This window comes from Talpa europaea (assembly GCF_964194135.1).
Source record: "Talpa europaea genome assembly, chromosome: 4".
NCBI classification, from domain to species: domain Eukaryota; kingdom Metazoa; phylum Chordata; class Mammalia; order Eulipotyphla; family Talpidae; genus Talpa; species Talpa europaea.
In genome coordinates, this window is record NC_140070.1 from 52,897,490 (window position 1) to 52,924,054 (window position 26,565).

The 26,565-nt window shown below is 35.9% G+C and overlaps 1 protein-coding gene across 4 annotated transcripts in view; it reads right to left on the bottom strand.

The window, feature by feature from the left end:
- The window catches only part of TFDP2 (transcription factor Dp-2), a gene marked incomplete at both ends in the record, with an annotated part of 125,723 nt that extends 112,649 nt beyond the window's left edge, over nucleotides 1–13,074 (bottom strand). For 2 of the 4 annotated variants that reach the window (XM_084232416.1, XM_084232415.1), the window contains one exon: nucleotides 5,725–5,785. Coding sequence is in view for 1 of the 4 variants with exons in the window: in XM_084232414.1 (XP_084088540.1) it covers nucleotides 5,725–5,791; nucleotides 13,057–13,071 (82 nt within the window). Of the gene's footprint in view, nucleotides 1–5,724; nucleotides 5,792–13,056 lie in introns of those variants that run through there. The other 2 variants (XM_084232414.1, XM_084232413.1) reach the window with 2 other exon arrangements.
- Nucleotides 13,075–26,565: the final 13,491 nt, after the last annotated feature.

Below are 26,565 nucleotides of genomic sequence, written 5' to 3' on the forward strand. Positions count from 1 at the left end.
ACGTTAGCTAAGGGATTTCAATACTCTTGGGCTTATGGGTCTGGCACACAGGACCAGATGGGAAGGGAGACATGAAGATCCTTCTCAAACCTAAACTGAGGGTAGGCATAGGGCTTTCTCTGCTGCTATTAATACTACACAGCCAAGGACTTCAGAGGAACAGACCACAGCTGCACAAGAAAACGTGTATCCTAGCTTTTCTTTTCCTGGTTATGCAGTGGGAGTAACTGGGATAAGAATCAGCGTCTAGACCCACTTGGAATGCCATAATGTTGGAAGCCTGTGTAAAACTGCTTGCTCACAAATTTCCTGACTTGGTTAAAGGGTTTCTATATCTCCCTCCAAAGCGGCCGTCCTGATTTATCTGTGCTTGTAAGTGCACACCTAGGTGCACATGTAAGTGCTCCATGCTTCCCGCCTTCCCAGTCTTTAGAGTGGAAAGTCTTTAATCCACCAGTCTGACAGGACTGAACTGGTCATGTTGTTTTGAAGCTCATTCCTTCAATTTTTTGTGTCCTTGAGGCCTCTTTTCACTGCCAGCATGCTCTCCTCTGGAAATGGTCAGTCTCCACCCATTTTTCTTTTTGATCATTAACTTTTTCTTACTGATTTGTAGGAATTAGAAGTATAAATTCTGAAGAATACTCCTTTCTTTTGTATGTATTTTCCCAATCTGTGTCTAATGCTTTAACTCTACATTAGGTGTTCTTTGTTGAATAAAAGTTTCAATTTTTTTATGGCCTCAAAGGGAACAGAAAAGGTGATTCTGGGGCTCATGTAAGCACCAGACTTTGTACCCACATGGTTTTTCTATGGCTGCAAAGAGCTTCCCTTTCATAATCTCCTTTATGTCTCACAAGGCTGGGGTGGGGGGGGGTTGGAGGGGATGGGGTAGTCTTCCTGTTTCATAGATTAGAAGACAAAGGTCTTGTTACAGACTTACAGATGTATGAACTTTTTCCCCTCCTGATATCTACCCATTCCTCCCTCTTCTAGTAATTGGCTCCTAATTTTTCTCAGAAAGAACTCCACCCTCTTACAACCTTTGTCCTTGTGATCTAGGTATATTTAGCCAATTGAAGGCCAGTAACAACTTTAAAATCTGGATAAATCACGAAAAATAATCTGAAAGCTATGGAGAGAAACCCACAGAATCACATTTGTTTAGCCAGGTGAGATTCCCGTTTCTTATGGCTTTTCACCAAAGGGAGACAGCAGTCTATACTATGCAGGGTGCTAAAAACTCTCATAGGAAAAAAAAAATCTTACTGGAGTAAACTAAATAACAGTTTATGATAAACAGCATTGTTGTAGGGGTGGGGGTTGTTGAGAGAAAAAGAGACCTAGACAGGGGAAACCCCGGATTCTATAAATAAACTTGGTGTAAGTCTTTGATGCCTGAACCATAGATTCGCAGGTCAGACTGTAAGCATCATAATTGAGTTAAAACATTTGAAAACTAAATTAAGATTTCAATTTCCATTTAACCACAAGAAGACAGAATTTGTAGTCACAATTCAGTGAATTAAGTGCCCACAAGAACAAAAAGAACAACACTTTGAGAGAAAATAAAAAAGTCCAGGGCCATGATGACATATTCACAAAGTCTGGGATATGTTCAGAATTAGGTGATACATGAAGAAACAAGAGACCATGACCCATTTTCTAGGGAAATGGCAATCAATGAATTTGACCTTGAGATGAGCAACATGTTGGAACCAAGAGAAGGATTTTAAAGCAGCTATTATAATTATACTTAGGAATTACAGAAAAGTGTCTCAATGAACAAAAAGAGAGGACATTTCAGTAGAAAATGTAACTTAACTGAAAAATGCAGTATCTAAAATAAAAATTACTGGGTAGGATTAACAGCAGAATAAAAATAAGTAAACTCGAACATAAATTAACAGAAAATTTCAACTTGAAGAGCACAGAAGATGGGGGAAAAAAATGAAGAGAACTTTGGGAACCACAGAACAATAAAAAAAGATCTAACTTATATCCCATTGGAATTTCAAAATGAAAGCAAAACAAGACGTAGGAAAAAATTCACAAAGTCAAAACTTTCTCAATTTGGTAAAAAAAAATCCTTAGAAATTCAGTGAACCCAAAGAATAAATACTAAGAAAACAACATATAAGAACATTATAATCAAATGCTAAAAGCCAAAGATAAAGAATTATGGGTTATTTTCTTATATTTTGATTACTTCCCTAATGTACTCTTAAAAGTTTATATGGCCAAAAGAAATCAACCCTTTTTTTAAAACTTCACAGTAGTTCCAGCTGACTTCCTAAAAGAAATATCAATGTGGCTGAAGCATAGCGGGTTCAAATAAGGTGACAGAAATAAGGATGAACATACACGCAGGAGCATAATGTAGGATTTTGTAGTAAAGAGTTTGAGGCTTTCTAGTGACTAAAATAGGAAGCTGTTAAAAAGGTTTTGAGCAAGGGAATGACCAAGTAACTGTACTTCTGAACATTCATCTTAAGAAAATAAATAAAAGGGGAAAAAATTTGGGTGATTAGGAGCCTCCCTGGTGGCATAAGGGGTTAAGATGCAACCTATGAAGCTTTTCTCAGTCTCATGGCAGGTGTACTTTGGTCGGTCTGCCTATTCTGTTCCCTGCTCTATCTCTGGTGAAACCTCTCATCCCCCACACCTCTGGCCTGTACCCCAGCTCTTGAATGCATAAATAAATAAATCTTTAAAAATTAGGTGACCAGAGATATTCATTATGATGCCCAATATCATGCTTATGTTCAATATCAAATATATATCATGTATATAAATATATACACACATAAAGTCAATAAAAAGACAGCTGTTTATCAACAAGAAAATGGAAATGCATGGTGTAGTGTATTTAGCTCAATGTGTTTATACTCTGAAGTCCAGCACCCCCCAAAACAGAAAATGGCAAAATGTTTTTTAATTGTGATTCATAAACACAACAGAATAGTATGAAGCTGTAATAATGGCTTTTATGAAGACTGTCAAGACATAGAAAAGTATTTTTTGTATTTGATCAAAAAAGAAAAGTATATGTAAAACAATAAATATATATCTCTATATAAAATAAATGAAAAGAAATACACAAAAAAAGAAGAGTTAGGATGGTAGAATTTTTTGCTAATTTTTAAAACTTTCTATAATATCACTACATAAATACTTCAATTACGTGAAATACTTTCCTACATCTTACTTTGAAAACAATAGTCAACTGTAATAAAGATTAACTAAGTTTCACCAATGAAAATTAATTAATAAGAAACCTCTTTCCAAATCCTGTTGGTTCACATAACCTGTAGTTCTTCGGGGGCCACAAGACATCAGTTCAAAGAAGAGTAACAATTTCTTTTTTAAACAAATAGCTTTCGCTAAAATCTACTTCTCTAGTTCTTGCCTCATAAATGATTCTCTTTCATTTGTTCTATAAAGTTAAACCAAGAAGGTTTACTCAATAACTAAACATGGTTTTATTAACATACCTTCCTGGCTGATTTCTTTTGACTATTTTTCCTACCTTTCAGTTACCTAATGTACCATAAATCTCCCTCACCTAAACCCTCATTTTCTTTTGTCTTCTGCATTTGAAGGTTATTCCATGTTGCTTTCCCCATGATGACTTGCTACCTTCTTATTTTCAAGATGGTTGAATCACTCAATCATTTCAGCCTCACTACTTAGCACTGTAGCTTTCCATATCTCCCAAGCCTGAAGATCCTGGTTCCTTCTCCTGACCTGAACGTTACATTTTATTAGAGTGGAAAACTACGAACTTCATGTTATAAATAGATTATGGGGGGAGAGGGGTACAAAGATGCCAATCACCTCAGTCTTTGGAGCAGCCAGGAGTAGCCCAGGGCAGCTGGAGTTCCTGGTTATCTAACCTCTGACCTTCAGCAGCCTCCTTTGTTTAGCCCCAGTGCATTCTATACATGCTATCACATTCTACATATGCCGTGATGTGAAAAAAAATTGAGAAGAGTAAAGGTCTTGAGTGGACATTTCTCCTAAGAAGATAATGTAAATGGACAATAAGCACATTAAAAAAATGCACACCATTACTAATTATAGGAAAATGCAAATTAAAACTACAATGTGATACCATCTCATATCTATGAGGATGTCCACTATTTAAAACATACAGAAAAAAAATAACAAGTAAGGATGTGAAAAAACTGGAACCCTTGTATATTGTTGGTGGGAATGTTAAATGGTATAGCTGCTATGGAAATAAGAATGGCAGCGCCTCAAAAAATTAAAATAGAACTACCATATGGTAGTTACAGGTATATACCTAAAATAACGAAAAGCAGAGTATAAAGAAATATTTATCGTCTCATGTTCACAGCGGCATTATTCACAACAGCTATATAGGAGGGAAGCAACCTGAGTGTCCATAGACAAATGCATGGATAAGCAAGATGTGATAAAAACACACACACAGACTCACACAGGAGTATTACTCAGCCTTAAAGAGGAAGGAAATTCTGACAGTCATATGTTACAACTTGGAGAACTCTGCTTTGCGAAATAAGTCAGTTGTAAAAAGAAAAATACCATATGATTTCACGTCTATAAGGTACCTACATTAGGCAAAATCAGAGACAGAAATTAGAATGATGGTTGCCAGGACTTTAGTGGACAAGGGAATAGGGAGCTACTGTTAAATGGGTAGAGAGTACTAGTTTTGCAAGATGAAAAGAGTTATACGGGATGATGGTTGCTTAATATGAATATACTTAATAGCACTCAATTACATACACTAAAAACTGGTTAAAGTGGTAAATTTTATGTTTTGTGTATTTTACAACAACAAAAAAATTTGGGAAAACCAGAAACATGAAGGCTGGAAATGTCTTTCATTGTTTCATAAAACACACTATATTCTCAGAATAATTCTACAAACTTTTATTACTACTAAGCTACATGTTTTTACACTGAGATACAGGTATCTAGCCATCTCTCTAGAACATTTTTCTCACCTTACACATAAACCCTTTAAGGAAGCTGATACTTCTCTCAAAGTTATTTACATTGTAATGACATACATTTTGTTCCAACTTTTTTATAATGGAAAATTTCACACCAAAGAGAGAAAGAAATAATGAAATCCCATATAGTTATCACCCAGCTAAATCAATTAATCAACTCAAAGACAATTTTAACTATAAAGTCACCCACTTTACTTTTCTTCCCGCAGCAGATTATTTTGAAGCTCACCCCCAGACATCATGTCCTTTCAACACTAAAAATTTCAGTATACTATCTCTACACGCCAAAAAGACTGTTGAAACATCCATACTGAAAGATGTTGCCAGCATCCCGCCTAAGTTTTTATATTGACAGGTCAGATTTCTGATACAAGAACATATACTGACACAGGAAGGATGGATGGGTGGGTAGTTGGATGGATGGACAGACAGATAGATAATTTCATTCTATAGGTTAAACCACTAGGAAGTAGGGCTCTCAAACAAGAAAATCAAGAAGAAAGCTTAAATAGTTTAATTGCAATAGGATTTTGATCAAGGATGGCCTAAGAGATCTCAGTGAAGATTTAGCATCTCTCTCTCCCTACCCCCCCCCCACATTTTCATTCCCTTTTATTCTTCACCTTTCATATGACTTTTATGATACACTCAATGCAGAAAATTTTTTTTTCTAGTTTAGCAATTTCTTTAACACAGATAAATTTTATTCAACTGTCCTTACCTTTTGTTGGACTGAGATTCTGATCTGTAAATCCCCTTAGTTCTGCATTTGTAGATGTCAAACCAACCTGAAGAGTATAAAAAATTAAAAAATAGGACATTAACTATTATGTGATCACTTATAAGCGATTTTATACCTTCTACCAACTGTCCATATTAAACAGTATACATAGCCACATAAAAGGGAATTAATTATATCAATGATAGGAGTTACCACATTGCTTGAAATAGGAAAAAATGAATTGTCCAGGTTAAGATAAAAATTAAAATAATGTTACTTAGGAGCAGAATTGAGATCTACAGATTTTACTGGTGTTTTTTTTTTTTTTTGAAAGCGAGTAATGTAGTAGCTGTGGAGTAAACAACTGATACACCAGAATTCCTGCCCTTAATTTTTAGTGTTCACATCACTGTCTACAATGTTATTTAACATTATGACATGTAATGAATCAAGATTATTAATACTACCACCCAGAGGTGAGGTTCATTGGCCTCAAGTCCTACTGCTTAGACTAATACTCCAGCTCATCAAGCCTGGTAAGTATGTAGCCACAGTCAGGTTTCAAAAGCTCTTTATAATGCAGTCTCTTCATCTGAAAACAGAAGGTCTGGAAGTACTTACCAATTCAGGTTGTTAGAATGATTAAATACAACTCAGTTCAATCCATGCTTTATTACTATTAGTATGCTTCAGAGACTATCCACAGCAAGTGTATTTATAAACTTACTTTTTAAAAATTAATTTCCTTTAATGTGATATACACTGGACTATCTAGAATCATAAAGTTGAATGTGGTACTATCATCAAACAGAATTTTTAAATATTTATTATAACATCAGGAGGGGAAAAAAGCTCCATTTTTGGAAAACTCGACACACAAGAAGCATCTGATAAATGGCCCTACTCTTAATGTTATATGATTGTATTAATCCTGCTAGCTTTGTAATCTTGAAACATTAAAGTCAGTCTGACACCTCAAACATCCCTGCAAACGACTGACAAGCTAAAAGGTTTCACAGAACACAAAGCTATACAATGCTTTATCTGTGCACATGTTTTTAAACTATCACTGCTTTAACATCATATATTCTTTATAAGCACTCATGTGAAACTTTACAATTTCATAATGTAAGAACTAGTTATTTATTTATTTGGCAATTAAAATGCTCCACTAATAGCTGTTTTTTTTTTTTTCAAAAGATAGATGTTGCCAGAAATAGTTCTGCATATTATTCATATCATGGAAAAGTAATTATGAGGCTAACCTACTTCTAAGCATTTAATATTCAAATTCTATTACAGTAGCTGAGACAGACATTTTAAACATAGCTTCTTTATTATATGTAGATAATGGCAGATACTTAACACTGCCTAGTTTAGTCTGTCAGAAGTAAAGTAAATCCTTTGCAAGAAAATCTGCAGCAAATTACTACCACATGGATCTCTAAAGCTGTTTACAAATATTAATGTTAAACGTTTCAATTGTAGATGCTAAAAGATCACTGTGGCATTACTACTAACAAGTATTTCTCTTTTAAACTCTTCCGCTATAAAAAGAGGAAGACAAAATTTATTAGTGTTCTATTATAAAAAGAAAGCAAAGAAGGCAAAGGCAATCTTTAATATATCCCAAGCATAATACAATATGACCAGTTAGTACACATATTACAATAACTTCAAAAGCAAAATGGTTCACACCATTTTGTTATTATGCGAAGATAACGGCAAAAACCTCAACTAAAACCACATATTCACAGCCGAGAGTTCACAGTTGCTGGGTTATTATGTTTAAACACCTGCTCTTAATATTCAACTTCTGTACAGTGAAAGAGCAAACGAATCTGGAAACTTTTTAAGCAGCTGTACACCTGCACCTTAAAAATCAACAAGTTATACTGTGAAATGATAAAGGTCAGTTTTGAGTCCATATTGTGTGCTACTTATGATCTCATAAATGGAGGGGAGGTGTATGTGCTTAGAGTTTATATAAATACTACTAAAATTTACTTAATTAAAACTTCAGCAACAAGAATTTCTGCATGATAAATACTTTATAGCTTAAAGACTAGAAGAAAAAGTGGATTATTTGAGAGTAAAAAACATTGGCTAGGAAAGATGTTTGAAAATATTAGGCACTCTTTCCTATTTTATTTATATAAAAAGAATCTTGCTATAAAGCATCACAAAACAAGAGAAAAAGTGAACTAATTTTATGTAAGATTTTTTTCTGAAGGAAGTTTCCATCTGGATCTTCAAAACGCTGTGTTGCACACTGTAAACTGTCACCAAGTATTTGTTGAACAAAAATCATCCAAGCCCACTTTTTAAAAATCAAACCATATTCCCTTATAACAGCACTAAGATTTCAGTGACAGTTAATATTTCATATTGATATAATAGAATAAAACAATTTATAATGAGATGATCTAAATTCAAAGTCAAGTTTTACTGTTCATAAACAAGGAAATCTTAGAACAGTCACTCAAAGTGGGGATGACAAAAGTTATCTATACAACAAACTCAGAGCTCCTTAGATGAAATAATTATGCAAACATGTTAACAGCAAAGTGTGATTGTTATTCAAATGACAGTAGCTTTCAACACTTCAATACTGACATAGACCATTTATGAAGAAAAATGCAAATGATCAATAACATATAGACTATCAGTTAGACCTAGTTAGTAATCAGAGAAATAAACACCAGAAAACTTCATACCATTTTCTGTTGATTAGATTGGTAACGATTAAAAAGAAAACTCAGGGAAACAGCACTCTCATACACTACTGGTGAAACCCTAAATTAGTAAGATCTTTCTGAAATGCAATTTCTCAATACCAATCAAAAGCTCCAAAACAGGGACTCCCTGGTGGCGCAGCGGTTGAGCGCTGGGTTGCAAAGCTGCCCGCAGGCTTTGCAGCGCCAGTTCGATCCCTGGCTGCCGGGTGAGGGTCCCACATGGTGCACAGACCTCTCCTGCCGCCCGCTGCTCCCCTCAGCAGTGTACTTCGGTCCTTCTGCCTGCTCTGCTCCCCGCCCTGGCTCTGGTGAATTCTCTCACCCTCCCGAGCTTCTGACTGTACCCAGTGCTTGTATAAATAAATAAATAAATCTTAAAAAAAAAAAAGTGGAAAAAAAAAGTGGGGAAAAAAAAAGTGAAAAAAAAGCTCCGAAACACCACACACCCGTTGGGCCAGTAGTTTCAAAAGTGTTGTCTCATGAATATGAGCTATGTAAGCAAAAACAAATAAAGTGTTTAAAAAAGTGAAAGTAACTTTATGGTCTATATAGAAAACTATATGAGAAGCCATTTGAAATGATGTTGCAGAGATTAAGCTAAATATATATACACACACACATATATATAGTGTTTACATATACTATACATATATACACTGTGTGTGTGTGTGTGTGTGTGTGTGTGTGTGTGTGTGTGTGTGGAGTGAGAGAGAGAGAGAGAAAGAAAGAAAGAGTGAGAAACCCACTTCCTTCTCCACACTGGCTTTTCCAAGCAGGGTGAACCAAAGTTCCTCCATGGAATTTGAAATATAAACGCTAGAAAAGAAGAGTTCCCTCTCTCACTCTGCAGTGTTATGGAAGGCCAATATAGGCTATTACTCTACCCTAGATGCCCAAGAGATGGCATGAGGGCGAATGAGTCTTCACATCATAATTTGATCCCCTGAATCCAAATGTGATTGAAACCAGAGTACTCCAGACTTTTCAGTTATACGAATCAATGCATTCTGCTTTTCTTCTTAAGTTATTTTGAACAGGGTTCCTATCACTTGCAACCATAAGAGATCTAGAAGCCAGCATGCATAAAGCAAAAGCAAACTCTTCATTCAAAAACTGTTCTTCTAAGAGAAATGCAAAATGAAAAACAGAAAATAAAGATGCAAGTATCTGAATATATGTTTAATGATGCCTGCACAACTCCTGAGTAATCTCTCCCATAACTAAGAGTCACTTCTCAGTGGCACAGGACACAATCACTTCCTCCTCCTCCTCCTTGAAACATGTTTTTTCACTTGGCTTCACTGAGCCTCCTTCACTGCTACTCCTCCTCCCCAGATGTTGGAGAATGTACTCAGACCTTGGTCCTTATGCATTCCTACCCAGATACATACTATACAGTCTCACGTACTCCCACTGTTTTAAAATAATTTAATAGAAAATGACTCTAAAATCGTTGTATCTAGTCCTAAGTTTTCCACAAGCTGCATAGTCAGCCGAGCCAGTATCTCCACCTGAAAGTTTTTAGGTCTCTCAACTTTAGTATGTTCAAAACAATTTTTGAATTGGCGACAAAATCCTTTACTTCCCCAAGAGTTCCTCTTCTGTAATCAAATGGCATAGCCATGTACCCAATCCCACCAATCAAATAACGAAGTCTTCTCTTTTTCCCTAATTACCTAACATCTAAACCCTCATGGCTGACCCTCAGATACATCCTAGATCCAGTCACTTTTGCCATCTCCATTATCACACCCTAGCCCAGATCACATACTCTGTTGTATGAACACCTTGGGTAAGTAACAAATAAGTACCCTGCTTCAACTGTGCTTCTCTTCAGTCTACTCACTCAGCAGAACAAAGTTAAAAAACATTAACTCAGGCCATGCAATTATCCACAGAATCTCCAAAAGCTGCTTGTTGACATCTGAAATGCACACCCTTCTTCACCAGCCTTCAAAGCACCACAGGATCTGGCTTCGGCTTTCTTTCTGACATCATCTCCTACCACTCTCCCTTACTGAGTCTGTTCCATCTGTAAACTGGTCATCTTGCTGTTCCCTGCACAACCACACTTTCTCCTGCCTCTACCTGGAATGCTCCATCCCTAGATATCCACAAGACTGGCTCTATCTTGAGTTGAGATTCAAGAGCATTTCTCTTTCTAAACATGTCCTTTCCCTGAAGATAACTCTACTGAACACCCACTTGAAAGAGCCCTACTTCGTCCCACCACTGCCCCTTCCTTCTTACCCTGCTTTATTCTTCTTCATAACATCATTACCTGACATCATCCATGTATTCACTGATGTCCCTCTCTGGACTGCAAGGCCCCAGACAGAAGCCTAGCACAGTTTCAGACATAACTATTTGCTGGGAAAATTTGGGAGGGGAGAGAAGAGAAGAAATTGTTCATGGCATTGTAAACTGGTAAACTGGTATAATCCTCTCAGTAAGTATCTTGACAAACATATTAAAAGACACAAAAATGTTCCTATTTCTTGCAGAATGGCTACAAAACTGGCCATGGCTGGATATTTTCAAACATCTTATTTCAATTCTTTCCCAGTGCTTCAGGCCAGCCTGAGACTTTACCTCTTTAAGACATGAGAAGCAGGTTAGAGTCACTTATGCTTCTCCCTTAGGTTGCAGCAGTAGGAGAAACAAATATTTCTCACTGTTCGACTTCTTCAAAATACACAACCAAAATAATCCAAGTATAATTACTACTGGTTCAAATGCTTTATGTTACTTCAGGAAAACAAACTTTTAATATAGCAAATGTATATATGGTTAGGAAGATTATATTTGATTCAAGGTGCATTTCAAGCCAAGATATACTTGCTAATTGAATGTTAGCCAGCTTGTTGCTCAAGATAACTTTTACCTTTTTTTTTTCTACAGGAAAGAAAATCAAGATAATATTCTGTAGGAGAATCCCCAATATACAGGCTGAAATATGGTGTCTTCTTTTCCCCAAATGGTACTTTAATAAGCATATATAAGAGTCTTAGATTAAAGCAGATTATTGATAATTTATCCTAACAAAATTAATTGATAATGAAGCAAAATCTAGATTTGCTTACAGCTACTAATGCACTTAAATGCAATGCAGTTAATGTAAGTTTAATAATGGGAAAATACAGACAATGTAACAAGGGTTTTTTTTTTTTTTAAATGTTATTCTCTAGATGTATAACGGGTAGTATATGGAACTATTTGTCTGAGACCGTTTTAATGAAATAAAACGTTTGCTTCTCCTGGTCACAACCAACCAAACCACTAGTGGGTATCACACTCGAACTCAAGTAGTATGGAGTTCCTAACCAAGGAGTATGAAACCAGAGCTAACACAGACAGACAGGATCTGGCAGGCTATCTCTCTCCTTCCTTCTCTCTCTCTATGAACCGGCCAGTTCTACTGCACTGAGAGAAGTTCACCAGAGAACTGAGGAAGATGATTTGCAGAAAGAAGCAGAGTAATGAAGCAGATGCACCAAGACAAGCAGAGATGGGCCTCTCCTGTGGCGCAGGAGTTAAGTATCAGCACTATCAAGCTATTGCCAGCCATTGCACCATGAGTTCGATCCCCAGCCAGGGAGCGAACCCATGTGGTGGAGCAGACCTCTCCCGTCTTGCCTGCAGCTCCCCTCAGCAGTGTATGTCAGTAAATCCATTTATTCTGCTCCCCACTCTGCCTCTGACTCCTCTTACCCCCTCGTCCTCCACACCTCTGCCCAAGACCCCAGTTCTTGTATGCATAAATAAATAAAAAATAAATCTTAAAAAAAAAGACAAGCAGAATGACAGATGGAAACCAAATGAAGATTTAATTTCTGATAAATTTAAAGGCCTTGGACCCAGATCTTTCTATTCTTGAATTCTTTGAGACATACCTGTATCTTTATAACAAATTCCCTTTTTTTTTTTTTTTTGCTTAAGGTATCCTAAGCTGGTTTCTGTTACCTATATTTGAAGACTCCAAAATAATAATCTGGAACAGTAAAACAGTAAGTGATTTCCTTATATATTTCAGTGGTTACTTTTTCACACAATCCCTCACCATAACCAGTGTCAGGTACACACTGACACAGCTCAACAATATGAAAGCAACTTGAAAGGAAATAGATCAAGCAAGGGAGTAAAAACTGAGTAACTTCTCCAGAACATCTGAAAAACAATGTCCCATCAGGACTCATCTCTGGAAAGATAATGAGCTTCTTCTGAGCAACATCTGAGTATACACATTTCCCTGAGTAAATCCAAAAGGGAAGCACTGACTTTCTCAATATGGTCAAGAAACCAAAGTACCAAAACAAACATATTGTAGTACCCTAAAAAGGAGGAAGGTAGGAAACTTGCTGGAGATAGCACTTTTGCAACTGTTAAGGAGAAACTTGGCAGGAATACATAAGATTACCACACCCATTAGAGTGCTATATGCAATAGCATGAAAGTTTACTAAGTCACACTGCGTAGACAAAACCAATTATAAATAAATGACAATTTGGTTAATCACAATGGTGAAGAAAATATGTGTAGGAACCAGGGCAAATCACTTCAAAAATACTTACATTTAAAATTTACAAATACTTACATTTTTTGCCGTCATGTCAAATTGTATTTGATTTAAAATTCTGTAAAGCCATTAAAAACAAAAAAACAAAAATAAAAAAAACTTCATCTTCAATAATTCTTCAAAAGTACATCCTGTTAAAAGGGAAAAAGGAGAATAGAAATGTATTAATAATAACAGACAACCTTTACATCATATTTACTATGCGACGTGCATTTACTATGCATTTACTATGTGACGTGCATCAGTGAAAGATTTAAGTAATCCTTATAACACTATGATGGATGTCCCACTGTAATCTTCATTTTCCAGATAAAAATTGGGGTTTAGAGACGTATAAATGACCAAATAACTCAGCTACCACGTGATGGAGCCAGGGCTTTGAAATATAACACTAAATGTTGCTTCAGACAGGCCACGGAACGAGCAAGGGGGCTTTTTGGAGAAACAGCAGTTTCCAGGGCTGGGGCAAGAAATGTCCAAGATAAATCAGAATAGGTAAGGCTGGAAAATGAGGGGACTGTATCAAAAGTATACAGGAACCAGCTTAAATGGCCTACAATTGGACAATTTGGGATAACTGAGCACCAAAATATATACTGACGGTAACAGCTCATAAACCCATTGAATAAAATAATAATCCAGGAGTCTACACTGATATAAATAAGCAATAAAAGGAAAGTTCTTCTTTACAATACAATGCCAACTGATAAATATAAAGGAATGATGTGGTTCAAAAGCCACCTATTTAAAAACAACTCATTAGTCAATAATCATTGATAGATGCTAAAACCAGTGGGTAAGATTGGTAAAGAAAAAAAAAAAGACATTTACACAGCCTTAAAACATCTCTCCACAAAATATGTATTAATTCAAATTTTACAGTGAAGAAACCTATCAATGTAGCCAAAGTGATCAAAGCTACCAAATAATCACCAATATCCAGACAAACCAACATCATGCATCTCCTCAGATGCACTGAGATGAATACACTATCACTTCAAAGGTATTTCTTCCTAAAATCCATAATTTAAATCCAATCATGAAGAAATGTCAGAAAAATTCAAATTGAGGAATATTCTATTACAATAATAGCCTGAACTCTTCAAAATGTTGTTATAAAAGATAATGGAAGTCTAAGAAACATTTTAAAAAAAAAGACACATGAAGTTAAATTCAATGCATGCTCCTGGATTAGACACTGGACCAGAAAAAAAAAAAAAAACATTCCTATGAAGCTCATTATTGGGGCAAGTGAAGAAATCAAAATTTGGCTCATAGACTGGATCAAAGAATTCTTTTCAATATTGTATTTCCTGCTTTTGATCAGTGTACTGTGAGTTTTCTTTTTTCTCTTTTTAAGCTGAGTGTTTGTTGTTAGGGAAAAAAATATATTTAGGAATGGGTGGTTATGATGGCAGAAACTTACTTTCCAATGATGAAAAATAATTACATAATTGGTATCTATAGAAAAAGTAAGAATGACAAAGCATATGTGGCAAAATGCTGATAACGGTAGACTCTGGCGAAGGATATTCAGAAATTCTTTGCTCTATTTTTGCAACTTTTATTTTAAAATTAAACTTTAACAAGACATTCAAGAGGCAGGGTGAAATAAAACTTAACTTTGAAAAGACCATGAATAATGGGGACTTGAAGAAATGGAGGCTCTAAATATCTGCTTTTTATACTAGAATTTATATCTACAAATATAATTTTGAGGAAGGAAAAATAAGCTATTTTTATTTTTCAATAACACTGAGCTGTAACTTTCCTTTTTTTTTTCCAGTTTGTAACTTTTCAGTGAAAACATAAATTTAAAAAATCCAAGTAAACTCTTGAAACACAACTATGATTTTCACTTTCCCACCAAAGTTACAGATTTGGATTGTTTGCAATCCTATCACGACCTAATGTGAAAATCATGTTTCTACAACCAGAATTGTTTTTACATTTATCAATTATTTGTTACATCTTTTTCAGTATTATAAGATAATAATAAAGCACAAGTTTTTGATGTTTGGCTCACTGACGCATTCAAATTAAGAACTTAAGGCTAAGATGTAAGTACTGCATTCTGAAGATTAACATTTTAGTGAAGCTTGATCTAACAGATTTACATAGAACCCTGTACCCAGCCAATATGAAACATCCTTTAAGCATGTATTTATGAATTTGCCTATATACAAAAAAAAACCAATGAAGTAGTAACAAATTTCAAAGAGGTAATATTTTAGAGATTAGAGATAATATTTCTGATAACAATGCAATTAAATAAATTGGCCATTAAAAAGTTAAAAGTCAAATAAAATTGTTTATTGATCAAAAAACCCAAAGTAATGAATTTGAAATATTTAGAACTTAATGACAATGAAAATATTAATAAAACTTACAAAGTGCAGTTGAAATAGTAGTTAGAGGTAAATTTGTACTTTATTAAGTAACCAACTTAAATCTCAAAGAGAAGAATTAATGAAATAGGAAAATATAATAAAATAGCAACTGATCATAGGTGTCCTGCTTGAAGTAGGCATCTGATTAATAAAGCAGCAGTGCAGCATAGTGGAAAGAGTATGGATTTTTTTTTTAAACAGTCTATCTTGGCTCTGTCACTTAATAGCTTTGTAACCTTGAACAAGTGACTTAACCTCTTCAAGCTTCAGTGTCCTCTCACGTGAAAAAGTAGAGTGAGGTTTTTAGGGTTATATTAGAAATACATTATAGTTTGTCAGGGGGCTCCCCAGTGGTGCAGCGGTTGAGCGCTGGGCTGCGAAGCTGCCCGCAGCCCCTGCAGCCCCGGTTTGATCCCTGGCCACAGCGAGGGTCCCACATGGTGCGTAGATCTCTCCTGCCACACCCGCTGCTCCTCTCAGCAGTGTACTTCATTAGTCTGCCTGTTCTGCCCCCCACCCCCGCCGCTCTGGCTCTGGTGAATTCTCTCACCCTCCTACGCTTCTGACTGTACCCAGTGCTTGTATGAATAAATAAATAAATCTTTAAAAAAAAAAAAAGAAATACATTATAGTTTGTCAAAGTGAAAGTTAGCAGATCAGCCTACTGAAATGCAGTTATAACAAAAAACAAAGTTTATTCCATCCAAAGTATAGTTTGAGTGTGTTTAATTTTAGAAACCTACCTATACATTTCTTAAGCAGAGACTATTGCCTACCCACTATTTTTTTCCTTAGGGGAAGCTGCTCTACTAAAAATACTGTATCCTCAGTCTCCCTCCAGATGTGCTTGATCTTATGACATAATTCGGCTTAATGATTTATGAGCAGACATTGCTGAGTGGAGCCACCAGATTTGGCTAGTAGATATTCTTTCCCACTTTCCCCCATTTCTTTAAGTTAGGAGTGTGGCTATAATGGCTACAGCAGCTGTCTCTGTGCCTCTGCTTCATTACTGTATTCAGTATTCTTTGCAGTACTGTATTTCCTAAAAGATACCTGATTGAGTGTCACTGTTATTCACACAAATACAAATAAATAGACAGTGTTACTTTTCAGCACACTATAGTAAGAGGTTACCAATCAAATTACTGCTTAGCCACATTAATGAACCTGACAAAACTAAATGTAATATTTTTAGTGTTCCCTTTGTCCCTGTTTAAAATAGAGCCAAATATACATAAATTTCTTGAGAAAATTTACCTTAACATCTCAGGCCTCAATTTCTTCATATGTAAAATGGTAATAGAAAATCAATCAAATTAAATGAGGCAATACATGGAAAATTATTAGGACACCGCCAAGCACAAGGTAAGCACTCAAAGTTAGAGGGTAAAGTAGATCGTTGATTTATCATGACAAATTAAGGTTCTTCCCAAAATAAATAAATCATACAAAGAAAACTATCATAACATAAATTCAATTAAAAAAAAGTGTTTAACTGTGGTTAAAAAAAAATCTAAAATTAACCAGTGTAGGTAATAACTTCTTTCATTAATTTACTCATCTAGCAAATACTAAATGTCCACTAGATGCAATCCAGGCACTGAAGACATCCCAGTAGAAGACAGAAACAGTAAGCATAAATCTTCAAATGTAATTTAAATTATGTAAAAGTACATTAAGATAAATATTATAAAAAGAAATGGGATTGTGACATCTCATTCATTCAATTAAAAAGTAAGAATTCTACATTGGTTTTGACAGTTTATAACCTTTTCATTAAAAAAATATTTTCGAAGTATTTTTAAACTTCTTGTCTTTCTTTTATGCTGCCTTTAACCTAAAAATTATTTCCAATATTACTTAAGCCAGTGTCTACAGAAAGTAAATTAACATGGCACAAGAAATTGCTGTCTTTGGCAGTACTGGTCAGTCTCAAACAAACCAATCATGTGCACTGAAGCATTATATTTTATCCAGACACAATAACTACACACTTCTGTCACCCACGTCTTCTGTTAGTTAAAAAAATAAGTCGGTTTTCTTCTTTCAGCTTCATGAACACATTATGTCAAGCTCAAAAAGTCAATCTTCATGACTTCACCATCTGCCATGATCTCTTGTCAGTTTCAGACAATGCAACTACAACAGATGGTCTCAGAAAGCAAGCCCTTTACCTTTCAAATCACAATTCAGCAACTCTGGCCACAAAGTCTTTTGTATAGTACAACATTAATCAAAACACAGGGAAGAAAGTAAAAATTATAAGTGAATTTGTACAATTAACATCGTTTGAATCAGGGTCTTCAGGCTTTCTAAAACTGTTCAAACAGATGCTAATAAGAATTAAATGCCCTAAGAATTAAATTTAAATGGAAAAATTAATTTTAATTTATATGCTCATGTTTCAGTATTCTGTTTCTGTGGCTAACTTGGTAAGTGATATTAAGTAGAAGATATTTTCCATACAAAGTGATGATATCACATAACTTTCTCTTGGGTTATGAGCTAGCCCAGGCAGTTTCCTAAATGTTTCACCTGTCTGATTTCATATAATTTATAACAAAATACACTTGCACAACTTATAATTTCATATAATTTAAATTGCATTTGAAGGTTTATGCTGTTTTTCTCATAATTCTATCAAATCAATATTTTTACTCTTCTCATTTTAAAGATGGCAAAATTGAGCTTCAAAGTGCTGAAGGAATTTGTTCAGTTCACCAATTGTGTAAATTGCAATATCAGAATATCAAGGTAGGATTTTAGGCCAGCATACATGTCCTTAACTACTATGTTCATTTATAAAATATATCTGACTTAAGATACAATAAATAATATCCTCAGAATATAACAAAAGATATAATTACTATTATAATAAATCCACATAAAAGGATAACTTCAAAAGAATCCTTCAAATTTTCATATAGGACAAATCGTGTTCATTAATTAAACTTAAATTTTCTTTATTCTTTCGTAGGTACTGAACTTCCTCATTTTCTTTCACAGCTACATAGTATACCTTTACGTTACTATTTCACTAGTTCCTTACTCAGATTTCCTAAATTTCCAAACCAGTGACAGTAATCACATCTTTATGACTCAAATCCCTTATGTTTGATCTAGTCTCTGCATTGAACCACTTTCTCAAACTCTCCTCTGATCTAGTTCAACTTAAGGGCAACTGCCAATTTTTAAAAAACATGCCTCTGTTGGGCCTCCCCGGTGGCAGAGCAGGTTGAGCACAGTGCTGTGAAGCTGTCTGCAGCCTCTGCAGCGCGGGTTCAATTCCCAGCTGGCCAGGGAGAGACCCACATGGCAACAGCAGACCTATCCTGTCTTGCCCGCTGCTCCCCTCAGCAGTGCTTTCCATGCGTCTGCCTGTTCTGCTCCCCCCTCTGTCTCTGGTGAATCCTCTCACCCTCCCGCATCTCTGGTCTGTACCCCAACCTTTATATAAATAAAAAATAAATCTTTAAAAAACAACAAACATGCCTCTGCCTCGGCCTCTGTACATTCTACCCGCTCTTCCTGGAGCTGCTTCTATCTCACCACCCAGATTGTCTCTCCTTAATGCTCTCCTACTTTTCCCTGCCACAATATGCATTATCCAATGTCACTTTAAAGAATTATCCATTATCCATTGTGGCTTTAAAGAATTAGCTGTTGGGCCTCCCTGGTGGCGCAGCGGTTGAGCGCTGGGTTGTGAAGCTGCCAGCTGCCAGCAGCTTCTGCAGTGACGGTTCGATCCCCTGCTGCTCCCGGGCCACCAGAGGAGGGTCCCACATGGTGCGCAGACCTCTCCTGCCGCCCGCTGCTCCCCTCAGCAGTGTACTTTGGTCCTTCTGCCTGCTCTGCTCCTGGCTCTGGCTCTGGTGAATTCTCTCACCCTCCCGGGCCTCTGACTGTACCTAGTGCTTGTATAAATAAAAAAATAAATCTTTGAAAAAAAAAAAAAAAGAATTAGCTGTTTGGGGCTCAGTGGACTGTGGTAGAAGATTATTGGTGCGTGGGTATTGGGTAGGTGGGCTAACTTACATTTGCAGAGGTGTGAACTTAGACCCTAAAGCATATACAGTGTTTTCAATGAACGTTACCTAACAACCAAACAAATTGTTAAATGAATTATATGCTCAATATATTTTTTATTTAATTTCATCCTTTAATAATGTATGACAACCCTATTTAATATGATGTGGCAGCAGAAAATGAAAAGGCACACAAGCAAACATTTTAACCCATTCATGCATTTGAACTGTCAGTAAGCTATACAGCAGAAGTTTGAGCATCACTTTCCTATCATGAACAAAGAGTTTTGGAGTCAGCATTACATTTGTGTTCATTTTCAAAAGTTCTAGTGGAAGTTTACTAAAATAACTTCTAAAAGTTATGGAAAAAATTACAACAGGGTACATTTATTTTCACCATTGTTAAGATAAAGAGTAAGAAAGATAACTTTTTATTTACTAAAAGCTGCTCTTCCATAATCATCAATGATGTATCTTATACTTATAATTTTTTTGTGTTTATTGACTACATTTTTAAATTAAAAAAAAATTTCAGATTTATATGAGCTCTTATCTAGGACTCTTCAATAATTAAAACTGGCTGATACTATAAGCAATCAAAAAGTATCTTTGAATAGTTTCCTACATATGTGTAGTGAAATAATGAATACTGTGTGAGCACTACTGATTCACTTCTTAAATAAATGCCTATTGCCTGCTGTACGTCAAACAGGAGGCTGAACATCAAAGATACTATAATAAGCAATGACATGTCCCTGCCTAAGTGGGGCCTTTCTTAACTATAAAGGCAGGCACTCAACAATGAATTTCACAATTAATTACTTAATGACAATTACCATCAGAGTTACACAAAGACAAAGATGCAAAGGAAGCATGTGAAATAAGGGACTTGAGCTCTTGGGGCTTTTAGAGACCATTTGTTGGAGGCGGGGGAACTGTGCAGAGGGAGAAAAGGACGTGGGATGTTCCCTGAGCTGAAGAAAGATCTGTGTGCTTGAGAACTATGGCTAGAGGGAGGACTGCTCAGAGGTGAGGCCATCTGCCAGATCTTGCAGGACACTGCTTTTTAAATCAGATTAGTGGGAAGGCTCGAAAGATTTTTAAGTAGAGAGCCACAAAACCAGAGAGATACTGAATTAGGTTCACCAAAGACTAAATAAAAAGTATATGCATTCTTATTCTTTAAAAACCAGCAATATAAGTTGTATTTTAACATTCTTTCATAAGTGAAATGCTCATTAATTCTTGACAATATCAGATAAGTTGATACAGACTTTATGTAATATATTTGTCTAACAAACTATCATAGCCCATTAGGACAAAACCCAAAACTCAGAAATAAGCAAAAAATCCTCCAAAATCCAAACACTAGTCAGTAACTCAGGTCCTCAGACCTTCCCCTTCACCAGCCTGATTCTATTTAGCATAAAAGTTTCAGTAAATTTGCTCATCTTGATTTTCATTTTAAGTCAATTATACTTTGCAGAAAGAAGTGGAAAAAGAAAGCAAAGGGCTTAGGCATTGTTGTAGATTTACTTTGACAAAGTAATTGACAAGTGACAGCTTAATACTATAGGAAGACAGGGAATTCTATTTCACCAAGTAAATTCACTAGAGAAGAATTTCTCATTCCCTGGCAAAACTGGATCAACATGTTCTTAGACATGCTTTATAATTACCAACTATAGGATACTTTTGTTTCAAAGATTTTACAGCACTGTGACATTTATTATTTGTTTTTCAATTTTAAAAACAAAAATCCAAGAGAGAAAATTTATTTCTGCTCTGTCCAAAAGCAAGATTAGAAGAGACCACCCAAATTTTGAACAAATTACATTTCAAGGTCTGCCAAGAACCTAACAGAAGGATTCTATCATTAAGCAGTACAAGCCAAATTTTAAACCATTAAATTTGCTTATGCGCAATGACTACAAGGATTAGGTCACCTGTTGCACATATGCTGCTTAGCAAAGTCCCATCCAGATCAACATAGCCCTAGATTAAGAGTAATGTGAAGATTAAGACTTGTCCTTACTTGATCTGCCACAACAGGCTCAGATGAGTTATCTCTATTTTACCCACCAAAATCATTATCTCTATTTTACAGGAGGGAAAACTGAGACAGAGAGGTTAATTAGGTTAATTAACGAGTCCAAGAGCATATAGAATCAAAATTTACAATGGAGTTTTATAAAAATGAGATCTTACTATATATGTTTTCCATGATTTAGATTTCCAGTTTTTTATATTTTAAAGTAATTTATCATTTTTGCAAACATTATATTAAGGGGGTTTATGTTATTTGTAAATGTTAAAAAACACAAATTAAGTATGATATAGCTTAAAATTATCTCAGACTTCCAGAAATGAGTGAATATAAAAATATCTGTCTTTCTTCCATGAGACCCCGAGACACTTAATTTTTAAAAAAATATTTATTTTATTTATGCATATAAGAACTGAGATGTAGGCCAGAGGTGGTGGGGGGAGTGAGAGGATTCACCAGAGACAAAGTGGGGAACAGGACAGGCAGATCTACTGAAATACACTGCTGAGGGGAGCAGCAGGTGAGACAGGGGATGTTTGCTGCTCCCTGGCCGAGGATTGAACTCAGCCAGTGGCTGGTGACAGCTTGATAGCACTAAGAATTTAACCCCTTCGCCACCAGGGAGACCCCCGTTTTTTTTTTTGGTTTGTTTTAATCATATATTGAAATTTCAAAACAGTCACTATCCTCTATTAGATTCCAGAGATTACAAAGGAAGTGGAGAAACTTAAACTGATGTAATATTAACTAAAAAATTTGCCACCAATTTTCTCAACTTTCAAGCAAATACAGATTTTTTTCCTTTATTTTTTTCATTCCTTACAAACAGCCTTTGTGGAGGAAGAGGGAGTGTGATATACAGCTTACTATAAAATAATACAAATACAAAAAGACTACAAATAAAATTACCCTAAATCCTACCACTGAAGAGAACAACTTTATTTTTTTCATCATCAAGACAAATATTTATTACTCAGATCATTCATTGATATTGTATTTTTGAAGGGAACAACTTTAATGTGTATACATATACTTCCAGGTACCTCTGAAGATTTATATTATATGTATATATAAAAAAGTATACAGGTGAGTCATATGTAGTATTCTGTTATTACCACTTTGATTTGAGATGTGTTACAGAAGCAACCTCTATAATGAGATTTGCATTAAAAAATTCTTTCATTAAAAAAATACATTCTACACTAAAAAAAAGGCAAGAAGATAACACAACCAAGCACAAAGGTATCCCCCCTCTCTGGCACTTCCATCTCCTACGGTGATGAGAGCCACTGGGAGAAATTCATTGTAATATATTTATATCCTTAATTACATATATTCCAAATACCTCGTTAATAACAATTGACACATTGAAAAGTCTAGTTATAAAAATTCAAGCAATACACATAAAGGAAATTCCCCTGATTTCTGAACCCCTATGAACATCTCAAATTTCATTTGTAAATTTCCTTATTTCCTGTTTGGTAAATGTACTTGTAAGGAGCCCATTCTAAGCATCTTCAGTGAGTACTTACACCTAGAAAAATATAGTCTTTTTTTTTAAATTATTTTTTTAATTGAGGTAACATTGGCTTACTACACTGTTTATAGTTTAGGGGAGTAAGTTCACACGGCCTCAGTTTTATGTTACCACACCCACCATCAAAGCACCATAGTCCACTGGCCTCCTTCCCCCTTTGTTCCCATCCCCACCTCTGGGTCCCCTCTAGTAGCCTCAATTCTGCATTCATATTTCTAGGAAGTGTTTTATTTTAATCTTGCTAAATAATATCATATTGAAATACTGATTTTTTTCATTAGCAATCACAGATTTATCAACAAGGTAGGTAATAACCACTCTAAAATGTTAATAAGGTGCTACCTATTTTTGTAGTGAGAGAATAATCCTGTATCTCGATTGTGGGGGGTTATACAAATCTATACGTGTGGTAAATTGCAAAACTGTATACAACACATACCAAAAAAAGGAGCATGTACGAAACTATTAAAATCGAAGTGAGATCTGTAGTCCAGTTACTTGTATTGTGGGAATGCCAAGTTTCCTGGTTTTGATGATGTACTATACCTAAGGTGTGGTTCCTGGGTCCTTCCCATTATGCTTAAAACTTGTGAATGTATAATTATTTCAAATAAAAAGTGAAAAAAAGAGAGCTACCACATAGTTTTTATTTACTTTGATGTATTTAATAGTTACTATGTTAACTTTAGTTCAAAAAGAGGGGAAAGCCAGAAAACATGAAATGATGCACAGTGAAATGTCATTCTCCCATCGCTGCTCCTCCACCCCACTTAGATTTCTACACAGACATTCATACTATTTATGTTTCTTATGTAGCTACCTGTCATGGCTTTCTTTAAGCACATGCAAGTAGTATAAAACATTCCAGTTTTTCCATTTTTTAAAGCTGAATATAGAGTTCTGTAATTTTTTTTGGGGGGGGTTAAGTCTTCATATTTATTTATTTATTTTAATTTTATTTTTATATTCCCCATACAACTGCAACCCCCTTACTTTGACTCCAATTCCTCCCCTCCCCACCCCCCCTCCATAGTGTGTCTCCGGTTCATAGTTGTTTGTTGATTTTGTTTTTTTCTTTCTTATAGTTATTCTTTTTCCTGGTTCCTTATTTAGGTTTTCTAGATTCCTGATAAGAGTGAGACCATCTGGTATTTTTTCTTTTTCTTTCTGGCTTATTTCGCTGAGCATGATCCCTTCCAGCGCCATCCATGTTGCTGCAAATTGCATGTGTTTATCTTTTTTGAATGCTGAGTAATATTCCATGGTATATATGTACCACATCTTCTTGATCCAGTCATCTATTTTTGGGCATTTGGGCTGTTTCCAAAGCTTAGCTATTGCAAATAGTGCTGCTATAAACATAGGGGTGCAGGTGCTCTGTGGAATTGATGTTTCTGTGTCCTTTGGGTAAATACCTAGGAGTGGAATTGCTGGATCATATGGAAGCTCTATCTTTAGTAGGTCAAGAAATCTCCACACAGCTCTCCATAGTGGTTGGACCATTCTGCACTCCCACCAGCAGTGCAGGAGAGTTCTTCTCCACACCCTCGCCAACATTTGTTGTTGCTAGTTTTTTTAATATGTGCCATTCTCACTGGTGTAAGATGGTATCTCATGGTAGTTTTGATTTGCATTTCCCTGATTGCAAGTGATGTTGAACATTTTTTCATATACCTGTTGGCCATTTGTATTTCCTCTTCAGAGACAGAGTTCTGTATCTTGCCTTTTTTACACTTAACAATATAACACTAAAATCTTTTTTTTTTGAAGATTTATTTATTTATGCATATAAGAACTGGGGTACAGGCCAGAGGTGTGGGGGTGAGAGGTACACCAGAGACAGAGTGGGGAACAGAACAGGCAAACTGACTGAAATACACTTTTTTTTTTATTTAGTTTGTTTGTTTGTTTGTTTTGTTTATACATGCACTGGGTACAGTCAGAAGCGCGGGAGGGTGAGAGAATTCACCAGAGTCAGAGCGGGGAGCAGAGCAGGCAGAAGGACCGAAGTACACTGCTGAGGGGAGCAGCGGGCGGCAGGAGAGGTCTGCGCGCCATGTGGGACCCTCTGCTGGTGGCCGGGGAGCAGCCGGGGATCGAACCGGCGCCGCAGCCGCGGGCAGCTTCGCAACCCAGCGCTCAACCGCTGCGCCACCTGGGAGGCCCTGAAATACACTGTTGAGGGGAGCAGTGGGCAAGAGAGGAGAGGTCTGCTGCACCATGTGGGTAGCTCCCTGGCTGGGGATTGAACTTGTGCTGCAATGGCTAGGGATAGCTTCGTAGGTTGCGTCCTAACCCCTTTGTGCCACGAGGGAGGCCCAGCATAAAAATCTTACCATATCAGTACAAATGTCTTTATTCCCTTTTACAGCTGCCTAAAAAGTTGTTAAATGAACATTATTTAACCAGTTCCCTCTTGTTTAAATTTGGGTTTCCAATTTTTTGCTACTATAAACAATGGTTCAATGAATAAACTCAGACATACATAATATCACATATGGAATTCTTTAAGCTAACGAAATAGACATTTTTAGAAACTGCTAAACTGTCCTCTATAAGTGTGATATAAATTTATACTCCTACCAGTATCTGAAAGTACTTGTTTCTCTATAGCTTCACTAGTACAGTGTCTTGACTAGTGTTAATTGGATAGGGTTTTTAAATGGCATTTGCTAGCAGTTTTATTTTGTTTTTTGTACAGAGGTTTTTTTTTTTTTTTGATTATCATTAGTTTACTTTTCAATTTGAACTTTGCAATATGCAGCTTCAGCTCAAAGGAAAAAAATCCTGCAACTTTTATTGGATCGGGTCAATCCCATGCAGATTAATTTAATTTATAAGTTTCATATCTTCAAACTTGAGTCTTTTTATCTAAGAATATAGTCTATATTTCCATTTATTCAATTTTACTTCTATGTCCCTTAGGCGTAATTAAAATTTTTCATTCTTTAAAAAAAAAGACAAAACTGACCATAGATCTGAGGCATGCAGCAGGTGAGGGGAGGGAGAAGGGACAAAATAGGGACTGTGGTGATGGATCACAGGTGCTACGGTGGTGGGAAAACTACAGGGACTACACCTGAGGGGAGAAATCAAATATTGTCCAAAAGTTAACAACAATATAAGACAATAAATAAAATATTAAAAATTAATTTTTTTCTTTATATAGGTGTTATGGGTTGAAATGTGTGCCCCCAAAAGATATGTTTAAGTCCTAATTCCTGTTACCTATGAAAGTGACCTTATTTGGAAGTAGAATATTTGCAGATGTCATTAATTTAAAATGAGGTCACACCAGAAATACTGTGAGCCCTAACTCAATGACTCCGGCATTCTTATCAGAAATGGAGAAGACAGATAGACAAAGAGAGAAGGAAGCTGGCCATGTGAAGACCAGGGCAGAGACTGAGGTTCTGCCATAACTCAAGAGAGTCTAGTGTTACCAGAAGTTAAAAATGCAAGGAAGTATTCTCCCCTGAAGCCTTTAGAAAGATGGGCCAGCCAGCACCTTGCTTTTGGATTTCG